General features: G+C 45.6%; 1 protein-coding gene across 1 annotated transcript in view; it reads left to right on the forward strand.

Annotated features, from left to right (window-relative positions):
* Positions 1 to 21,259, forward strand: part of LOC126183674 (hepatocyte nuclear factor 1-alpha) — a 65,708-nt gene that overhangs the window by 33,888 nt on the left and 10,561 nt on the right. Inside the window, exons 2-4 of the mRNA XM_049925837.1 lie at positions 9,952 to 10,212; positions 14,219 to 14,470; positions 15,543 to 15,649. Of these exons, the coding sequence (XP_049781794.1) occupies positions 9,952 to 10,212; positions 14,219 to 14,470; positions 15,543 to 15,649 (620 nt within the window). The remainder of the gene's footprint in view (positions 1 to 9,951; positions 10,213 to 14,218; positions 14,471 to 15,542; positions 15,650 to 21,259) is intronic.

Here is a 21,259-nt window from a genome sequence, read left to right on the forward strand (position 1 = left end):
TGCCAGGGCCATAAATCATATATGATGGTCTTCCGCCTCAGTCTAGTGCCACGTGGCCGTCCAGAGCCGTCTTCTTGCGGCTGTACATTCTCGTGAACACCACTGTCAACAATCATGTACAGTGGCTAAATTCCTGCTAAGCCTTTGTGCAATATCGCAGAAGGAACATCCAGCTTCTCGTAGCATAAATACACGACCTAGTTCAAGTTCAGTGAGATGCTGCTAATGGCGTCTTTGCCCGTTAAAGGCATTTTTCTTTAGCTTCCTAGCTATAATATAAAGGGATCCATGACACTTTTATTTCAGAATTTTGCATGAAAAACGGGGTCATTATTAAAACGGTTTTCAAAATTGTAGTCGTAATGTATTAGTCTTAAAACAATGTCACCGCTCTTGTAAATATATGTGGAAAAAATTTCAGTGTTCTACTGTTAAAAATTACTGAGAAAAGGTACACTCAAAACGGTCAGTTTAACATGACCTGGGTACCTTCTTCCCTTGAAGAGTTATTACAGTGAAGATCCAAAGGAAATGGTACACCTGCCTAATATTGTGTAGGTCCCTGTGACCACGCAGAGATGCCGCAAATGACATGGCATGGACTTGACTAATGTCTGAAATTGTGCTGGAGGGAATTGCTACTATGAATCAAGCAGGGCTGTCCATAAGAGTTCGAGAGGGTGGAGATCTCTTGTGAACAGCACGTTTTAAAGGGGTTCCAGATATGCTCAATAATTTTCATATCTTCTGGGGAGTTTGGTGGCCAGAGGAAGTGTTTAAACTCTGATGAGCGTTCCTGGAGACATTCTGTAGCAAATCTTCACGTGCGGTGTGTCGCATTGTCCTGCTGGAATTCCCAAGTCCGTCGGAATGCATAATGGACATGAATGGATGCTTACGTATGTGTCAGCTCTCAGAGTCGTATGTAGACGTATCAGGGGTCTCTTATCACTCCAACTGCACACGCGCCACGCCATTACAAGTCTCCACCAGTTTGAACAGTCCCCTGCTGACACGTACGGTCTATGGATTTATGAGATTGGCCCCATACCAGTGCAAGTCCATCTGCTTGATACAACTTGAAAAGAGACTCGTCCGACCAGACAACACGTTTTCAGTCATCAACAATCCAATGTCAGTGTTTACGGATCCAAACGAGACTTAAAGCTTTGTGTCGTGCAGTCAACAAGGGTACGCGAGTAGGCCTTCAGCTCCGAAAACCCATATCGATGATCTTTCGTTGAATGGTTCGCATGCTGACACTTGTTGATGGCCGAGCACTGAAATCTGCAACAATTTGCGGAAGGGTTGCACTTGTGTAACGTTAAACGATTGTTTTCAGTCGTCGTTAGTTCCGTTCTTGCAGGATCTTTTTCCGGCCGCAGCGATGTCGGAGATTTGATGTTTTACCGGATTCGTGAGTTTCACGGTACACTCATGAAATGGTCGTACGGGAAAATCCCCACTTCCTTGCTACCTCGGAGATGCTGTGTCCCATCGCTCGTGCGCCGACTATAACAACATATTCAAACTCACTTGAATACTGATAACATGTCATTGTAACAGCAGTAACCGATCAAACAACTGCGCCAGACGCTTGTTGTCTTACATAGGCGTTGGCGACCGCTGCGCCGTATTCTGCCTGTTTACATACCTCTGTAGTTGAATACGCATGCCTATACCAGTTTCTTTGGCACGTCAGTGTTATTTCCCAACGCTGTTTCCGAGAGTAACAGTGATGCAAGTTCTGTACTTCTGTTCTCCGTTTCATTTTACAGCTCTGTTCTGTTTTCTTTATATGTTGTAAATACACTGCCGGAACAAAAATTAGTACAATTAGTACACATGAAAAGATGTTGTCGATTTTGATCCGATGGCGGCATATGTCACCTGGGGGCTAGTAGATATACATATACTGGATTTAATGACGTCCTCCAGCAGATAACGTAGATTAGCTAGCAGAGCGTCATCTGTGTCTACTCTTTCATAGGGATTGCTTTCAGGCAGAAGGCTCTTTGTGGTGCACACATGTGAAGCAAGCAGGCAACCATACCGCGGAGACACACGCGTTCTTCCTTCAGCCAACTCAGCGAATCAGGAAGGGGTTTAATTGTGGCCTTCCGACTGGCGGCATGCCACCAAAGTTGGACGCGCTGTATCAGTAGTACAGCGATGCTCGTATCAGTAATCACGTGAACATTCTGACACCTGTACGTAAGGTTCTAGACGTCCACGCACCACATACTCCCGCCGGGGTCGTCGTACTCCAAGGGCAGCAGTGGCAGATCGTACAGCTACCATAACAGTGATAAGACGCCTTGGAAGCCCAAATGTGTCAGCAGGAAGTGTTGCGAGCCGGTTATTAGCAGTGGGCCTAGGGGCACACACAGCTGTAGCCCGTCTTCCACTCACGCGACAGCATCGATGTGCACGGCTCGACTGGTACCGTCGGAAGATAGCTTGGGATATGGAATGGCGAGCCGTGGTCTTCAGCGATGAAAGCAGATCTCCCTGCACGCAAGTGATCGTCGCTATCTCGAGAGTGCATTCGACCTAGACACACCGGCCACGGCCGAGGCCTCATGGTCCCATATGCGATAAGCTATAACTGGTGCACACCTCAGGTGTTTCTGGAGGGGACGCTAACAAACGCTCGGTACGTGCAGAATGTTGTTAGACCCATTCTTTTGGCGTTATTGTAACAAGAAGATGATGTTTTGTTACAACAGGATAATTCTTGCCCACACACTGCCCCTGAAGCTGAAAGCGCTCTGCAAAACATGCAGCAACTTCCCTGACTAACGCGATCTCCGTACTTGTCTCCAATCGAGCACGTTTGGGATACGATGGGGCGAGAAGTGACTGGTGCGACTCGTCAGCCAACAACTCTTAGAGAATTACGTGAGCAGGTCGAGCAGGTGTGGCATAACGTGTCGCAGGTCAATGTTCGCCATCTGCATTATCAACTGGATGCCAGAGTGAGCTCCTCCATTGCCGCCCTTGGAGGTTACACCAGTGTTGCAGCATGCGTCGATATTTGAAACCTCAGAACCGCTTGTGCTACTGTTTTAAAAATGTAATTATTTCAGGTACTCCAGATGCACTCATGCGCAACAATAAATCTTGAGTGAATTGAAATCATGTAATAGTGCGTACTTTTTCCTGCAGTATATATACACTGGTTTTCCTACATTTCTCATTTCACTCTCAACTAGTATCACACGTTTTCACACACGAAAGAGATAACGAATAACCTCATTTCGCCATACTAATCGAGAGATGCTATATTATTGTCGCTGGTCACTTGTTCATCGTTTTGGTTTTATCCTGTGTGGCACTACTTCCAAATATTTAGTGCAAGTTTGTGTGCTGCTTCTGATGGTGGAAATTGTTGGTGTGTGCGTGTGTGTGTGTGTGTGTGTGTGTGTGTGTGTGTGTGTGTGTGTGAAAGAGAGAGAGAGAGAGCAAGAGAGGGAGAATGAGAACGATAGAGAGAGAGGGGAGGGGGTTGGAAAGGCACGTGTTTTTGGAAAGCGGCATTGTGTAATTCATTAAGTGCAGTAAATAGCGTTTTACTGGATGCGGTTATGTATTTCTCTTTACATTTGTTTCTGATTTTTGTGTATACAAATTCTCCTCTGCTATTAGTTTCTGGTTTTTATTAGCGCCACACTGGTCAAAAACCCGGTGAGCGGCGGCAATGACGTAGCATCTCTCGATGAGTCTCGCGACATAAGATTTTTCTACATCTATTTCCTGTGTATTAAAATGAGTGATACGAGATGAGAATGAAATGAGAAAGATGGAGAAAACAGTGTTTATAATTACAGCCAAAAAAGAAATACACCAAATATGTACAACACATCGAAAAACTTAATTACTGTCTATTAAATAGCAACTTAGATACAAACTGACTTTAGACTGATATTATGTTGAAATATTCTGTTCTCCATTCCTGCCGTACATGTTCACGGAAGAGCAGAGGGCAACATGAATTCTAACTGTCAAGGATTTCATTAATAGTTTTATTGGCACCTGTGACCGAGATTCGTCCTTTCTGAAAACCACAGATTAGTGCTTCCTGTTCAGTGCGAAACACGACAGGAATGTATTAGAGTCGCAGTGCACAGCACACCGTATAACATTTCGAAGGACAACCGAAGGCCAGATTACAAACGAAACCTTCACTGAGAGCTTCTAGCAGACATAACTTCATAACCATTACTTATAGGCTACGTAAAACATGCAGTGGTTAGTGTACTGGTCTCTCTTTCGTCGCCGGCCGGGGTGGCCGAGCGGTTCTAGGCGCTACAGTCTGGAACCCCACGACCGCTACGGTCGCAGGTTCGAATCCTGCCTTGGTCATGGGTGTGTGTGATGTCCTTAGGTTAGTTAGATTTAAGTAGTTCTAAGTTCTAGGGGACTGATAACCTCAGAAGTTAAGTCCCATATTGCTCAGAGCCATTTGAACCATTTGAACCTTCTGGACACACCTCCCTAAAACAATGTTAGAAGATGACATTTAAACATGAAATTACACACTATGTTATGTAGTCGCTTGCAAGAGAATCAGGTAATCGTTGAGGGAGCTTTATCTCCAGAATCTCCTAAAGCTACAACGAATATGCCACGCTAAATTCTATTTCGCCACGTGGACGGATGGAGGATGGAATTAGCAGAAGGGTACACAAGAACAATGAATTTTACTAGTGTCTGAGGGACTTGGTCTGAGTAAAGGAGGTGCCAAAGTAACTGTAAGTAAGTGCTATGTAAAACGTACTCTCCACCCATATTAACATCTGCAACGGAGACCTGGGGTATGACAAGAAGACAGGAATGTGAAGTCCAGTCTTCGAAAATAAAATCCCTGAGAAATATATTCGTGAAAACGAGGAGAGTCAGAGTGAGAAATAACATGATAGGAAGGAAATAGGAGTAGAAAAGTTGAGTGATAGACCTGAGAGGAGTTGAATACAATGACTTTGACATTTTAAGAGAATTCACGATGGCAGGATCCCATGGCATGGTAGCCAAGTCTGAGGGTAAGAGGGAAACCCAGAGCGAAATTTATTGATTCAGTCGAGATCAGTTTACCAAGAAGGAATATGGAATGGAAACAGTCACAAAAGAACAATTGGTGAAAGTGGAGAAGTACTATAAACGTCCCTACCTGTCCTGAGGCTGGATAATGTTGAACTGAAGACGAAGACGACTCATTCATACCCTAGGAACGTTACTCATACAGGTTTTTTTTTTTCTTTTGTAACTGAAGTTATAGTATCCGTTGTCTCTCTAGTGCACAGCGTTCCACGATCGTGTCTCTATTGAGCTGGGTGGTTAAACGTTGCAGTGGAGCTATCCCACTGAGGATGTACTGTGTATGGTGGCCGAACGTTATTACTAGATATATCGCATTGTGCGATATCCGAGAAATTAGTTACAGGCAAGTGTGCAGTGAATGTCATGACGGCGTGCTCCTTAACCGACTCTGAACGAGGGCTGATAGTTGGTACTAGACGCTTGAGTCATAGCATATAAAAGATTACACAAGAACTCGGATTTCCGAGATAAAAATTGTGTAGGATGGATCTAAAATATCGAAAAGACAATGTCTCTACATACATTAAGTGGCACACACAACGACCAGAAGTGTCTGTTAAGCGGAATTCGCGTCGCCCCTGCAGTTCCATACGAGCCGATCGACTATCTGCTGAAAGTTGGATTACCGCTGATTTGAACGTGGGGTTTCAAGAATACATTTCTGCCAGAACTGTACTGAGACAAACGCACCTCATACTCTTTAACAGCCGGCTGGAGTGGCCGAGCGGTTCTAGTCGCTACAGTCTGGAACCGCGCGACCGCTACGGTCGCAGGTTCGAATCCTGCCTCGGTCATGGATGTGTGCGATGTCCTTAGGTTAGTTAGGTTCAAGTAGTTCTAAGTTCTAGGGGACTGATGACCTCAGAAGTTAAGTTCCATAGTGCTCAGAGCCATTTTAGCCACTCTTTAGCAGCTGATGACCGACTCGTGTCCCGGTGCTCCTACAACATTCGGCGGTATATAGTAGTTGATATTGCAGGTAAGTAGCTCAACAATTATGGGGCTATTCGCACAGACCATCTCCCCGTTTGGGATCCATGTTTTAGCGCTTTATGTCAGCATTTATACTCTTCAACATAGCCCAAAATACGTTCATTGTGCTAGACATTGACACTTCGTACCGTTCTGTTCACGGAAGGATCGTGAAAGAAATGATTGTACGAAGCCTATTCTAAAGAAAGAGCCGTTTAGTTACAGTTAAATGTTTGCAGCTCTGAATGAGGTTGCAGGAGTACAGTAACATGTGTCGTTTTTTAGGATGTCATAAATGTAACTATCGTTACTTAATAATCATCTGGCTTTTAGCGATAGCAGACAACATTGACTTACAAATTCGTTACTCAGAGTGCTCAGTTGTTGTGCCTACTATATGGGGCAGGTATGCTGTGTTAGTGAAATGTCAGACATGAAGTCAAGATTTTACAAGGGGCCGTATGAATGTGCACGAGAAACAAGTGGATTCACGGTTTTGCTAGCACTGTTCGAAGAAGTCGTCGTCAACGTCGCTGCCACTGGTCACCCGGTGCCTCCGATCTTCTGGTGGACCGTTGTTGGAAGATATCGCCACTGCCAGGCGTAATCTAACCTCCTTAAGACCGGGAATCGCCGCCCCGCTGAAGCCGGTTAAAGGAATCTCCCCCGTCGTCGTAGTCGTCACCATAGTCGCTACCGCCCGCCTCTGACACATTGTTCCACTCAGACGTATTACAGGAAGAACGACGTGGGACGGTAGCACCGTCTCATGTACAAACAGTTCAATCACAGCCACTGCCCCAACATCGTTGTCGTATTTTGACATCCTCCCATCCCTCTCTGTTTTCCTCAGTGTATAAAGCGTTAACTGCTATAGCCGTGTACTTAATACAGGCCTCGACACCAGGCACCGGCACCGCTACTCTTCGAATATTCCAGCAGCAGCAACTTCTTGGGCCGGCCAGCAGCGGCGACCTGTGGTGGACCCCATGAGTTGTATTCACGGAGAACTATCTGCAGCGCCGTCTACCGGAGGGCATGTTTACGTGCATGTTCTCAACTATTGTTCCCTTGTATGTGGATCAAGAATTATCATTGGTTCAGTGCAGCCGCAGTGTTGACGACAGAACTGACTATGAATAAGGTTCTCACTTCCACGTGCTCAGTTTGTTTAGTTCCTCCTTCGGTTCTTCTGTCCATGGGGGCAGTGCTTCAATCTCTCCTCGAGTAGCAGCAGCAGCAGGCTCTGGCGGTTGCTACCTCGGACCTGTCGGGAGCACAGCCTAGTGAGGCTTTCACGCCGACGGCTTACCCGCCGCCATTTCTCCCTTACGTGGATACAGCCGAAGACTAATAGGCTTACGAGAAGCGGCTGTGGTAACACCTGATGTCACTGATACAAACATACGTAACGCTTTGTTTCTTTCTTGTATTTCTGCTCGGATCAACCAATTGTTGTGCCAGCTATCCCCGGTCCAGGGACCCGGGTCGCTTCCGTTCGACAGAAAGTGTTGGTTCACCGTAAATGCCAACTTGTAAAGTTCTATCGTTGTCCACAAGTACTACCGCACTTGGGCGGTCGAACTCCAGTCGCAGATTGCTACCGATGTTCATCACGACTCCCGTGATGATTCTATGGTCAGTGACGCCATCATTCGGTTGGCTCCTGACAAGGAGGTGCGTCAACACGCACTAGAAGTCATCTTTGGCAGAAGTGTTAAATATTGCTCAATCTTTCGAGGTATCTCGTGCTGCTAGTGACCAGATTGAGGTTTAGTGTGACACCGTCTCGGTGACTCCTGCTGCTGACCGTCAGACATCGACATGCCAAAAACGACAGCAACGGCAGCGCTCCACCGAGCGCCCGTCTTCCCCATACTGTTTCGCGCAACATGTTTGGGCCGCGTGATCTAAGCACTGAGCGACATGTAACAACTCTAGGAAAAAAGACATACAGCGTCTGCGGGTCGTCCTCAGCCCCTTCCTGTAGAAATGGCCACGTGTGTCAGTTGTCTCTAACGCTTAAGAATCATAACAAAAAACTATTTATCGCAGTGCGAGTGATGGGCAAATTCCCCCACTACAAGTGGACATGGGTGCAGCCATGATTTTACTGAACTTACAAACTTCTGTGGCTTTTGGATCTCCGTCGTTGTCTCCAGTTACTCGACATTTGGTGAGTTACAACAAGCCGCATATTCAAATTGTGGGGCAGTTTACGCCGCCCACCTTATATAAATTGTCGTTAGTTCCTTGATATTTTGGTAGTAGATGATGCTGGTATCTCAAATTTGTTCGGTCTGGATGCTTTCAGTACTTTTGGATTTTCCATTCGTCCCTTTTGTCGGATGGTTTAGGTCGGGCCACTAATTTTGAAATCCACATTACTCTGAAACGTACTGGGCGGCCGCGCTTTTCCCTTGCGCGTCGTATTCAAGTGGTTTTGCGTGATCAAGTGAAATTAGAATTGGACAGTCTATTACATCGAGTAAGTTGTTTACGTCTCGTGACTGTTAAGAAACCTACCTGTCAGGTTCGCCTTTGAGCTGGCTTTAAAGTTTCATTTGACACTCAATCTATTATTGACACCCACCCTTTGCTCCATCCGGACGAGTTATTGGCTAAACTCGCTAGCAGAAAGATTTTCTTCAAAACTGATTTATCTGAGGATTCTAAACAGTTCCTTGTAATTAACGCGCGCCTCGGGTTGTACCTATATCAGCACCTCTCGTTCGGTGTGGCTAGCGCCCCCGGCGATTTTTCAGCGTTTCTTGGAACGACTGATGTTGTCCATTCCAGAGTCCATCAATTACCTTGATGACGTCGTCGTGATGAGTTCATCCATGGACGAGAATTTACGAATTTACATCCCTTGTTCATGGTCTTACATACTGCAGAGTGGAAATGCAACTTGACCAAGTCAGCTTTTTCAAACATGACCGAGCGAGGTGAGCATTGGTTAGCACACTGGACTCGCATTCGGGAAGACGATGGTTCAAACCCGCGTCCGTCCATTCTGATTTAGGTTTTCCGAGATTCCCCTAAATTTCTTTAGGCAAATTCTGGGATCTTCCCTTTGAAAAGGGCCGGCCGAAGTGGCCGTGCGGTTAAAGGCGCTGTAGTCTGGAACCGCAAGACCGCTGCGGTCGCAGGTTTGAATCCTGCCTCGGGCATGGATGTTTGTGATGTCCTTAGGTTAGTTAGGTTTAACTAGTTCTAAGTTCTAGGGGACTAATGACCTCAGAAGTTGAGTCCCATAGTGCTCAGAGCCATTTTTGAACCTTTGAAAAGGCACGGCCGATTTCCTTCCGCATCCTTCCCTGATCCGAGCGTGTTCTCCGTCTCTAATGACCTTGTTGTCTGCGGGACGTTAAACATTAATCTCTCCTCAAACATTCGTATTGTAGTTGGAGTTTGAGATTTCTTGGAAAGGTGTTAATCCTCCATGTTATCATATCGCTACAGTCACAGTTCTGCCTCGCACTACAAATGTCAAAGAACCTAAGGAATTGTAGGTAAAATTGCTTACTACTACAGATTTACGCCGGGAGAGGCTGTGTTGGCCCATTCCCTCCATGCGTTGTAGCACAAGAACGTTCTTTTTCAATGGACGTCGGTTTGAGAATGCATGTTCTCGCTTTTGAGATCTAATTTACGTTCTTCTCCTTCTCTGGCTACTTTCCATCATGGTCACCTTCTGGTTTTGGCTAGATGCCTCTCATCTTGTGCTCACTGGTCGTCAGTAACTGCTGGTATCAGTACATGAATTGCTTCTGTGTTTGTGTCTATGTTCTCATCTATTGTTCACTTGCATGTTAATTGTGGTTGTGCGGTTGTTTCTCTTACAGCATAATGTAACCAGAACTTTGAAATTTTCAGCCGCAAGAGCAAAAGAAACAACAGAATCAGCCACAGCGTCAGAGTCCGGCCCGTCACCAGGTTGCGGCCCATCACCAGGTTGCGGCCCATCATCAGGTTGCGGCCCATCATCAGGGTGCGGCCCATCATCAGGGTCCGGCCCATCATCAGGATCTGGCCCATCAGTGTCTGGCCCTTTGTCAGCATCCGGTCCTTCTTCACTGTCCGGTACTTCGTCAGTGACATTGCAGTCATCGGTGGCATCACAGGCATCACAAAATGGTCTGTATGTCAAAAGAGTTGACCAAAAATAGAAAAAGCTTTAGATTTAAACCTGAATTTTTATATAAGGGTTTTTGAGGTCGCTGATTAGAAACTTCATATTATAGTTTCAAAATTCAAAATGACAAGTAATGTTTATAATATTTTGAAAACTGTTAACCTACCAGCTATTATGTAATAATATCTACACTTTAAAAAATGTTGACAGGTTTTTACTGTTTCTGGGTTTAATTTTGCTCATGCTCAAAACAAGTGGATCTGAAGATACCGGGAAGCAACGTAACACATCTTCCATTAAATTTGTGCTTGAATTTTTCCTGGATAACCCTGCACGATATTTGTTTTGGCCTTACTTCCAGTTTCCTGAGAAATTTCAGATAACTAACCTTCTTGCAATATTCTTGTTTCTGTTGTCTAGGCACCGTGCAGTAGGACTTTATGAACTGTCATATACATGTAATACCAAGGGAACTTGTCTACGTACACTTTCACAGTATCACGACAATGGTTTTTTAAATTTTTCGAAGCTCAACTTATAGGAACATGGCACGACCTTCAAGATAACGCGAAACGTGAACGGAATCTTCGTCCAGACCCAGGATTTGTGCAACACTGATGATTACTGAAAAAAATGACGAGCAGTGTTGCTGTCGTTGGAGTTCCTATACCCAGCCTTTTAGCGATCAACAAGAAGCCCTAGCTGCCTTTGAAACCCCTTGTGAATTGTTTTTTCCCTAATCTCAAAACGATTTTTGTCTTCCGTTGATCGCAACTGCCAATTTTTTTACTCGCAGGTTTATATCCAAGGTGAAGTAAGCACTGAAAGCAACGAATGTAGGCATGTAAGGCTGATAATCCCTAACGTATATTGGAAACATGTATCACTATATTTTTTACAAAATCGAGATTATTAAAATGTTTAGATGTTTGCTACGCACTGGTAGAAACGCATGGATGATGTAAAAGTTCGCTGCGAAAACTTTTTTATAATGAATTATTATTACTTTACAATCGCAAATGATTTGAAACGAACTAGTGACACAATCTGATCGTCAATATATTTTTTGTCATTTGAAGTAGACTCTGTGTTTCCATATAAAAATTGTAGCCTTGTTGGTCTACGAAAACGAAGCGACAAAGGGTAGTATTTCTCCGTATCACTACCTTGTTTGTAATAGACTGTCTAGATGCAATAGAACCAATGATGTAATAAACATTAACGTCCGTATCACTTCCATTAGTAACTTTTGCTTGTGTTCACTGTGCCGAAGAACTACCTAAATCCTATTTTTAAATCAACCTGACATTGAACATATAAAATACTTTCTGATGTGATTTAAGTGTATTTGCACTTTGACTTTGGAACTAGTTCGATTATGTATATCTCTGATAGGTGACACCGAATTCAGCTTCTACCATTTTTTCATAAGTGGGTTAGATAAGAGCATTGTGTTTTTTCATTGAATTCCTAATAATCATGTACTAGTATTTACATAACTTTACGTCGACGACTTCGGAAAATGCGTCATCGGCAGACGTTTTACTACTGTGTGTGTTGCTGATATTGTAACGCTGATTTTTATTTATCAGTGTGCAATGGTGACTTTGTCAAGGTTTCATTGAGAATACTGGGCAAACTTTAGTGGCAATGGAGTAACAAAGGCTCAAATGATTAGCTAGCGACAACTCCTGTTATATTAATCAGAGGCTTGTCTTCTTTTGCTTCAATCTGTTTCTTGATTGAACTCCATATTTGGTCAACCATGCTTCTTCCATTCCGTGGATTCTGGTTTCGATGTACTAGTTATCGCTGTATTCGAATTGGCAGATATTTTACAAAAACGATAAAAATTTAAAGACACGTTAAAATAAATAATCTGATGTATATACACTATGTGATCAAAAGAATCCGGACACCTGTCTGAAAATGACTTACAAGTTCGTGGCGCCCTCCATCCTTAATGGTGGAATTCGATATGATGTTTGCCCACCCTTAGCCATGATGACAGCTTCCATTCTCGCAGGCATATGTTCAATCAGGTGCTGGAAGGTTTCTTGGGGAATGGCAGCCCATTCTTCAAGGAATGCTGCACTGAGGAGAGGCTTCGATGTCGGTCGGTGAGGCCTGGCATGAAGTCGGCATTACAAAAAATCCCAAAGGTGAAACTTCCTGGCAGATCAAACTGTGTGCCGGACCGAGAGCCTAGGGTCCGATGACCTCAGGAAGTTTCATACCAGCGCATACTCCGCTGCGGAGTGAAAAATCTCATTCTGGAAACATCCCAAAGGTGTACTGTGGGATTCAGGTCAGACTCTGTGCGAGCCAGTCCATTACAGGAATGTCGTGTTACCACTCCTCCACAGGCCGTGCATTATGAACAGGTCGAAAGATGCAATCGCCATCTCCGAATTGCTCTTCAACAGTTGGAAGCAAGAAGGGGCTTAAAATATCATTGTAGGCCTGTGCTGTGACAGTGCCACGTAAAAGAACAAGGGGTGCAAGCCCCCCTCCATGATAAACACACCGCGCGGAGTGGCCGCGAGGTTTGAGGCGCCATGTCACGGATGGCGCGGCTCCTCCCGCCGGAGGTTCGAGTCCTCCCTCGGGCATGGGTGTGTCTGTCGTTCTTAGCATAATTTAGTTTAAGTAGTGTGTAAGGTTAGGGACCGATGATCTCAGCAGTTTGGTCCCTTAGGAATTCACAAACATTTGAACACTTTGGAAAACACGACCACACCATAACACCACCGCCTCTGAATTCTGCTGATGGCACAACACACGCTGGCAGATGAGGTTCATCGGGCATTCGCCATACCCACACCCTGCCATCGGATCACGACATTGTTTACCGTGATTTGTCACTCCACACAACGTTTTTCCACTCTTCAATCGTAAAATGATTACATTCCTTTCAGCAAGCGGGGCGTCGTTTGGCATTTACGGCGTGATGTGTGGCTTATGAGCAACCGCTCGACCTTGAAAACCAAGTTTTATCACATTCCGCCTCACTGTCATAGTAATTGCATTGCACCCTGATGCAGTTTGGAATTCCTGTGTGATGGTCTGGATAGATGTCTGCCTATTACACATTACAACCCTCTTCAACTGTCCGCGGTCTCTGTCAGTCAACAGACGAGGTCGGCCTGTATGCTTTTGTGTCCCTTCACGTTTCCACTTCACTATCACATCGGAAATAGTGGACTTAGGAATGTTTAGGAGTGTGGAAATCTCGTGTAGAGACGTATGACACAAGTGAACTCACGGTCGAAGTCTGTGAGTTCCACAGAGCACCCAATTCTGCTCTCTTACAATGTGTAATGACTACTGAGGTCGCTGATATGGAGTACCTGGCAATAGGTGGCAGCACAATGCACCTAATAGGAAAAACGTATGTTTTTTGGGGTATCCGGATACATTTGATCAAATAGTGTATATTGAAATGATAAAGATACGCAACAGTGTTCGTAGCAGTCGACATATCCTATCAAAACAACTGCCCAGTGTGCCTCGGCGTCGTGTATTTCTAACGTCACAAGTAGAGAGACAGAGAAGGTCAGAAATTACTTTCACGTTCTACTACAAATCAGTATAAGTTAAAAGCGTCACGACGAAAATTCCTGAATAACGCTGAATACATATCTGTTTTTCTAATCTTAGTTTTACGAGATAGATCATTTTATAGTCACATATTTGACATGGATTTCTAACACGCTGTAGTGTAAGTCAATGAAAACATGATATACGCTAATACGAGTATTCTACATACCTACCCTACTACCCTCAATCAAACAAAACTGAGTAAAAAGTTACACACGCTTCCAATAAGGGTGATATTTATGAGTCATTACCTCTCGTTAACGCTGTGCCGAGAACAGTAACTTTGAGCTAACGTAGCGTCTCGAGTATCAAAGATACGCTACTTTCCTATTTAAGTAACATGCACTAGAGCCTCCTCTACAAGATTCTATAATAGTCAACTTATTCAGTAACTATCACTTTTTTCAGATCCAGAGCAGTGTGCATTGGCGGCATTGGCACCATCAGCGGCATCGGCACCATTGGCGGCAGCAGCAGCTGAACAGCCCAAGACATCAGCTGAACCACCACTACCGCCAATATCAACACAGCCACCAGCACAACCAGCATCTCTTCCAGATACAGCACCATTAGCACCACTGTCGCCAGCATCTGCACCCTCTACTGCAGTACCAAATGAACAGATCATCATCTCCGCAGTGCCGAAATTGCCGTTTCTAGGTAACATTCGAATCGATACTTACCTCTTATCTTCCACGGTCCAATAAATGCCATCCCATATCCCTAGTAAGCCTCCGACATGTAACAGCGCACACGCCCATTTTTCAAAACGATTTAAAATCTCAAACGATAAGGGGTTACAGACTACATGGTAGCAACATCCACCCAGAATACTCCCTCTCAACCGTCCATCAATAATCCAGCTACCGATATTTTCAACCAAATCTTCCAAACACATAAACCTTTGTTATCCAGTTCAGAAGCCAAATTCCTAAACCCAAAGACTTTCCTCTAAGAAATCTATAATCAAACACTCTATTTCAAAAGAATTCCCAGGAGAAACTCAGCTATCATAAAATCCACTGATTCCAATCCCATCAACAATCTACGCCAGTAGGTCTCCTGTTTGTACTCATGCCATCTTCACCCTGCTGTCCCCTTGCAGGTCAAAACCACATTTGCCTCATTGCCCACCGATCCTCATTGATGTTGTCAGTTAGGTAGACCCTGAGATCACCGTAGAAATGTTGTGTGGAAATTAAATTCCAATCCCTACCTTGAAATTTGCATCATTTTGCACTCATAAGAACCACAGCCATGCTTATTTAGTCCTTTCACCGAATCAGCAGACACCACTGGCCACCTAATCCATACTAATCCATAGCGGAGCCTTCCTATACTTCAAACGCTATGCAACTGAACTAGGATTCGCCAGTCCTAATCCATCAGACGCCCCCATTGCCTACTGTACAGTGATCACTTCACCAGTAAATGTAAGAACCCTCAGTCCTTCCCACCTGTCCACACTGACAACTTCACAAAGACTGTTCTAATCTGAAATCTCTTCTCACCTGTAAAACATGCAACGAATCCTATTCCAACATGTGTGCAACCAAAGCACCTATCAAAAAGCACAAACCAAGTTCAAGGACCTTATCTTTTAATAGCCCAATCCATACTAGCAGCTCCAAGTCAGATGTACGTTAGTTTATAGATTACAGCTTATGTAAAGAACGGACTGAATTTGCAGAATGTTTCTTTATTGGAACATTGTCTATGTTTCTCCTTTCAGGTGAAAATGCAGGCAGTGCTGATGTGGTGTTGGCGCAGGGATCTGACGAAGAGCTGATTGTGGAATATGACGATTCCATACCATTGTTCGAGAGCGATACACATGATGTAAGTAACAGCACTATAGATGACACAGCGTTGATACACTCACAAACGCCGTCTTGGTTGCGGTATCGATTGTCATGCAAATTGTGGAACTTTTTTAGAACTATGTCGGTATTCTTTAAGCAGTTATCCACAGTTTCCGAGGTAATGCTTCATTTAATCTTTACCAAACTATGTCCATCACATTGCACCTACAACAAAAGAGAAGTTCTTCAGGTATTTCGATCACGTAATTTACAAACTGCAGTACTAAATGTAAGGTAGCTGTGCAGCTTGGCATCCAAATATTTTCAAGTTTTCAGTGGTCGTCTCTCCGTGCGAGAACAGAATGTGGCCGAGTTAAGGATGTCATTTTATCGGACCTAGTGATTGTCAGGCAGCAAATTATAACTTTTATATAATTGTGTTACTGTTCTTTTCCCCCAGCATCTGGTTCCTCACTATAATTACTTTTCCCTTCGACCCCCTCCACCACATTTAGCTTATATGCTATGTTCTTCATTCTTGAGATTAAATTTCAAAGATCTTGGTTAATGTTAACGACCATCTACAAATCAATCGGTTATTCGTGTATATCATGGTATGTAGAATGATGTCACGTATGTTTTCGTACTAAATTACCTTTCATACCCGTCATACCTGCAGTTATCGTTGCGGATAATGGTTTTCATTCGCGGCAACACCTTTCGTAAAGAGAAAAAGTTGTGTATCTCATCTCATAGCCTTTACCGACCACTGTTCTTGTACGACATGCCTTGGGTTCCGTTGCATCGTCCGGTAAAATGCCTACATTTTTACATTGACTTAGGGATCGGAGGCGGGGTACGTTCTTTTCAGTATCATCTACACTCCTGGAAATTGAAATAAGAACACCGTGAATTCATTGTCCCAGGAAGGGGAAACTTTATTGACACATTCCTGGGGCCAGATACATCACATGATCACACTGACAGAACCACAGGCACATAGACACAGGCAACAGAGCATGCTCAATGTCGGCACTAGTACAGTGTATATCCACCTTTCGCAGCAATGCAGGCTGCTATTCTCCCATGGAGACAATCGTAGAGATGCTGGATGTAGTCCTGTGGAACGGCTTGCCATGCCATTTCCACCTGGCCAGGGTAGTTGACTTACACCTTCTAGAGCACGTTGGGTGGCACGGGATACATGCGGACGTGCATTGTCCTGTTGGAACAGCAAGTTCCCTTGCCGGTCTAGGAATGGTAGAACGATGGGTTCGATGACAGTTTGGATGTACCGTGCACTATTCAGTGTCCCCTCGACGATCACCAGTGGTGTACGGCCAGTGTAGGAGATCGCTCCCCACACCATGATGCCGGGTGTTGGCCCTGTGTGCCTCGGTCGTATGCAGTCCTGATTGTGGCGCTCACCTGCACGGCTCCAAACACGCATACAACCATCATTGGCACCAAGGCAGAAGCGACTCTCATCGCTGAAGACGACACGTCTCCATTCGTCCCTTCATTCACGCCTGTCGCGACACCACTGGAGGCGGGCTGCACGATGTTGGGGCGTGAGCGGAAGACGGCCTAACGGTGTGCGGGACCGTAGCCCAGCTTCATGGAGACAGTTGCGAATGGTCCTCGCCAGGAGCAACAGTGTCCCTAATTTGCTGGGAAGTGGCGGTGCGGTCCCCTACGGCACTGCATAGGATACTACAGTCTTGGCGTGCATCCGTGCGTCGCTGCGGTCCGGTCCCAGGTCGACGGGCACGTGCACCTTCCGCCGACCACTGGCGACGACATCGATGTACTGTGGAGACCTCATGCCCCACGTGTTGAGCAATTCGGCGGTACGTCCACCCGGCCTCCCGCATGCCCACTATACGCCCTCGCTCAAAGTCCGTCAACTGCACATACGGTTCACGTCCACGTTGTCGCGGCATGCTACCAGTGTTAAAGACTGCGATGGAGCTCCGTATGCCACGGCAAACTGGCTGACAGTGACGGCGACGGTGCACAATTGCTGCGCAGCTAGCGCCATTCGACGGCCAACACCGCGGTTCCTGGTGTGTCCGCTGTGCCGTGCGTGTGATCATTGCTTGTACAGCCCTGTCGCAGTGTCCGGAGCAAGTGTGGTGGGTCTGACACACCGGTGTCAATGTGTTCTTTTTCCCATTTCCAGGAGTTTAGTTCGAACAGTTTTTACGTTTGCGTAATGAGTGTATCTCCTATGTTGTAGAATTTTCCAGATGTCAGCATTATTTACTCCTTTTGTTCATTCAGTATTTTCCGTGCTGTCTATTACTGCTGGGCTTTAGGTGTTACTACTAGCATCCTATTGCTTAATGTACATATTTTCTCACATTCTTTAAAAAAATGCTCATTTACATCTAATACTCGATAACGTCTCGTTCCTACTACCGTCTAATCTTTTCTCGTAGTTCGTCCACTGGGAATCGATTAATCAAATCTCACATACTAGTGGAAAATGAAAATGTGAGTTAGGGTACCGTGGGCTCTTGTTCAAACTTCTTCAATTTGGGATACCAGCATCACAAGTTCACCTCATCAGTGTCTACGTCGAGGGATGGACATTTAACGTGGGAGCTGCAAATACCTTGCACACCGTTCGTCTAGTTACTGCAGGCATGCCGCAGGGCTCTGTACTCGTACACCTCAGACGCACCGAAGATCGATCTCGTACAGCTCACTCTTTACGCAGACGATACGACGCTCTACAACAGAAGTCTGAACGGCCATGTACTGCGCCGTAGATTGCAACTCGCTGTCGACACACTTGCAGCACGGGGCGTCAATGATGTCTGCAGTTCAACGGCGGAAAAACGCCGTTCCTGTCGGCGGCCAGGCGCATCAACACTGCACGCGTGTCACCGATCCTCGTCGGTGGAAGTGCCGTCACATGGCGTCTTACGGCACAATATCTCGGCGTCACCATCGACCGCCGCCTTACTTGGCGCCCACACGTTCAGGTGGTGAAGAAAAAAGCCAGGAGCACTCACCAAACTCTACCCCTTACTGATTTCGAACTCGAGGCTTCCTTCGCGGCTGGGCGTTACGCTGTACAAGGCTCTGCTCTGTCCTATCCTTGGGTACGCTTTCGCTGCCGACACACACCTGAAAACGCTTCAGACCGTGCAGAGTCGTGCCATACGGCTGGCTCTGCAACTGCCATATGATTTTCCTGTCACACCACTTTATGACATGGCAGAAGTTCCGCAGCTTCGAGACCGTTTGAAAGTGACCACCTGCACCTAAGAACGTGTTGGACGGTCCCGCAACAGCAAGGTATACAGACTGTGCTGCAAACTGCCGAGAAGCGTCACCACATGACGTCAGAATCTGCTTACTATTCAGGTAGCGCCGAAGAAACTGCGTAGAGAACAACGAGAATAAAGTCCAGAACGAAGACGCCCAACACACCACAAACGTGGAAGGCAAAGTAAGAATTTGCTGCGAAATGCAACATACGTCGGAGAGACAAGTGGTTTATCAGTTAAGTCCTCGAACTGGGCCAGTTGGATGCCCCTGCTGCTATATCAGTTCCGGCCAAGGGCTCTCTCGTTCTGCACTAATAATGGCAAACGGATCACAACACATCGGTAGAAATATCAAAATACTGCTAGAAACACACACCTACATTACGATGAACTACTCCCCTGCACTTGTTCGATATCGACGATAGGGTACGGTATTCATCATGTGATCCCAGCCGCCAGGTCGTAAACTATAGAGAACCACATGTCTGCCAAAGACTACGCCAGACCGTTTCCTAGGCATGGTAGAGAAATTGACACTACTTAAACAATACAGGATGTTCATTTTCACGGAAGACATTGAAATGTCTCGAAAAATACACATCTGATCCAGAAGCGTTATAATTCCAATCTGCTTGTATTGGAAGGGGACATCCAACGATACCAAACTCGACCCCACCCCGTGCCTGGGTGGCGGGGGCAATTTTGAAATCTTCAGTGGTACCCCCCGCTTTTTATTGCAGATTACGATTCTACGGGAAAGTCTACATACGTTTTGTCCGAAGTATTTTCCTCGTTTCGCCACAGATGACGCTGTGATCGAAGGAGTAAAAATGGGTACACAATCGTAATTTACGACATACTCTGCAATGACCCTTCAATATCCAGTGGCACGTGGCACCCCACCTCCATTCTGCGAGGGTAGAACAGGCCAATATTTCATAACTTCTAATCGGAAACCGCAATCGCAACGCTGTATTCCTCCGACATGTCGGACAGGGGACTACTCGAAGCGCCACAGTGGCCGTGTAGCGAACTACGATGTATAATAACAGTCAGTACACTGTGACCGTTGCTCACGTATCGTGCAGACGTAGAACAGATAGCGACTCTAAACATTACAATACTTGCGCATTGTTTATTGCCTGCACACCTACCGACAATTCGGACCACAGATGTGCAAGTGAATGATGAATGTTGCAGCCACAGAAGGAAAGACTGATATGATCCTTATTTACAGAGAACGTAGGAGGAATGTTGAGGCTGATGTTGCCTTGTATGCCAAGCGTTTCCCTGGGAAAGCTCGCTGTCATTCGTTCTTTTACAAGGCTGTGGACGCCTTTATGTCAGATTGCAGCGCACAGACCGGAAAAAGGAAGCGAAGCCACGTGTTACAGGAGATGCTAATGAAATAGCTACACTAGCGGTAGTGCACCAGTGCATCACAACCCATGGGTAAGAGCCCGCCAATTATACTACGATTCCTGTATGTCCGTAGGTAGCATTGCCACAATACTACATCGTCATAAATGATATCCATACCACGTGTCATTGCTTGGAGAGCTTCATGGGGCCTATTTCAGTAACCGGGCAGTGCTATGTGAATAAGCGCGTCAGCAAATGCACACGACCCCCACGTTCCTCGCCGAGGTATGATTTTCCGATGAGTCTACATTCACAAACCCTTGGCAGCGTTAACCGACATGACATACATTACTGTAGTGTAGACGATCCCCATTGGTTACGGCAAGCTGACCATCAACGCCCTTGATTGGTTAACGTATGGTGTGTCATCGAGGGGAACAAACGCATTGGTCCGTCCGTATTTTATTGACAGCACGTTGAATCGACGCAGATATCGAACGTTTTTGGGATAGGAAATATCGGTCCTGCTGCTGGATGTTGCGCTGGCCGTTAGACATAGTATATGATTACGGTTGCCTAGCGCATTACGCAGTTGACGCACGGGAGGTATTACGCCATGTTTACACTGGTCGGTGGTACGCCAGACGTGGCTGGAGATATTTAAAAGATAAAGCGTACTAGCAAGTGCCAAAAGATCTTGAAGACATGGTCGCCCGCATCAGAAACATATGTGCTGACATTCCCGCAGATATGATACTGTTGTCCTATGTCATTTGAAAAGCGGATAGCTAAGTGTATTGAACACATACTCTAATTGACAAAGTAGAGTAGCGTTCGCCTCGAGCCACGGGCACAGTGGCCTGTCGAGCAGTCCCCTGTTCGATATATCGGAGGAATACAACTTTGCGAATGGGATTTCCAATTAGCAGTTATGATAGACTGGCCTGTCCTACCCTCGCAGCATGAAAGTGGGGTCACACGTGCCACTGGATGTTCAAGAGCCATTG

This window comes from Schistocerca cancellata, chromosome 4 (assembly GCF_023864275.1).
Source record: "Schistocerca cancellata isolate TAMUIC-IGC-003103 chromosome 4, iqSchCanc2.1, whole genome shotgun sequence".
NCBI lineage: Eukaryota > Metazoa > Arthropoda > Insecta > Orthoptera > Acrididae > Schistocerca > Schistocerca cancellata.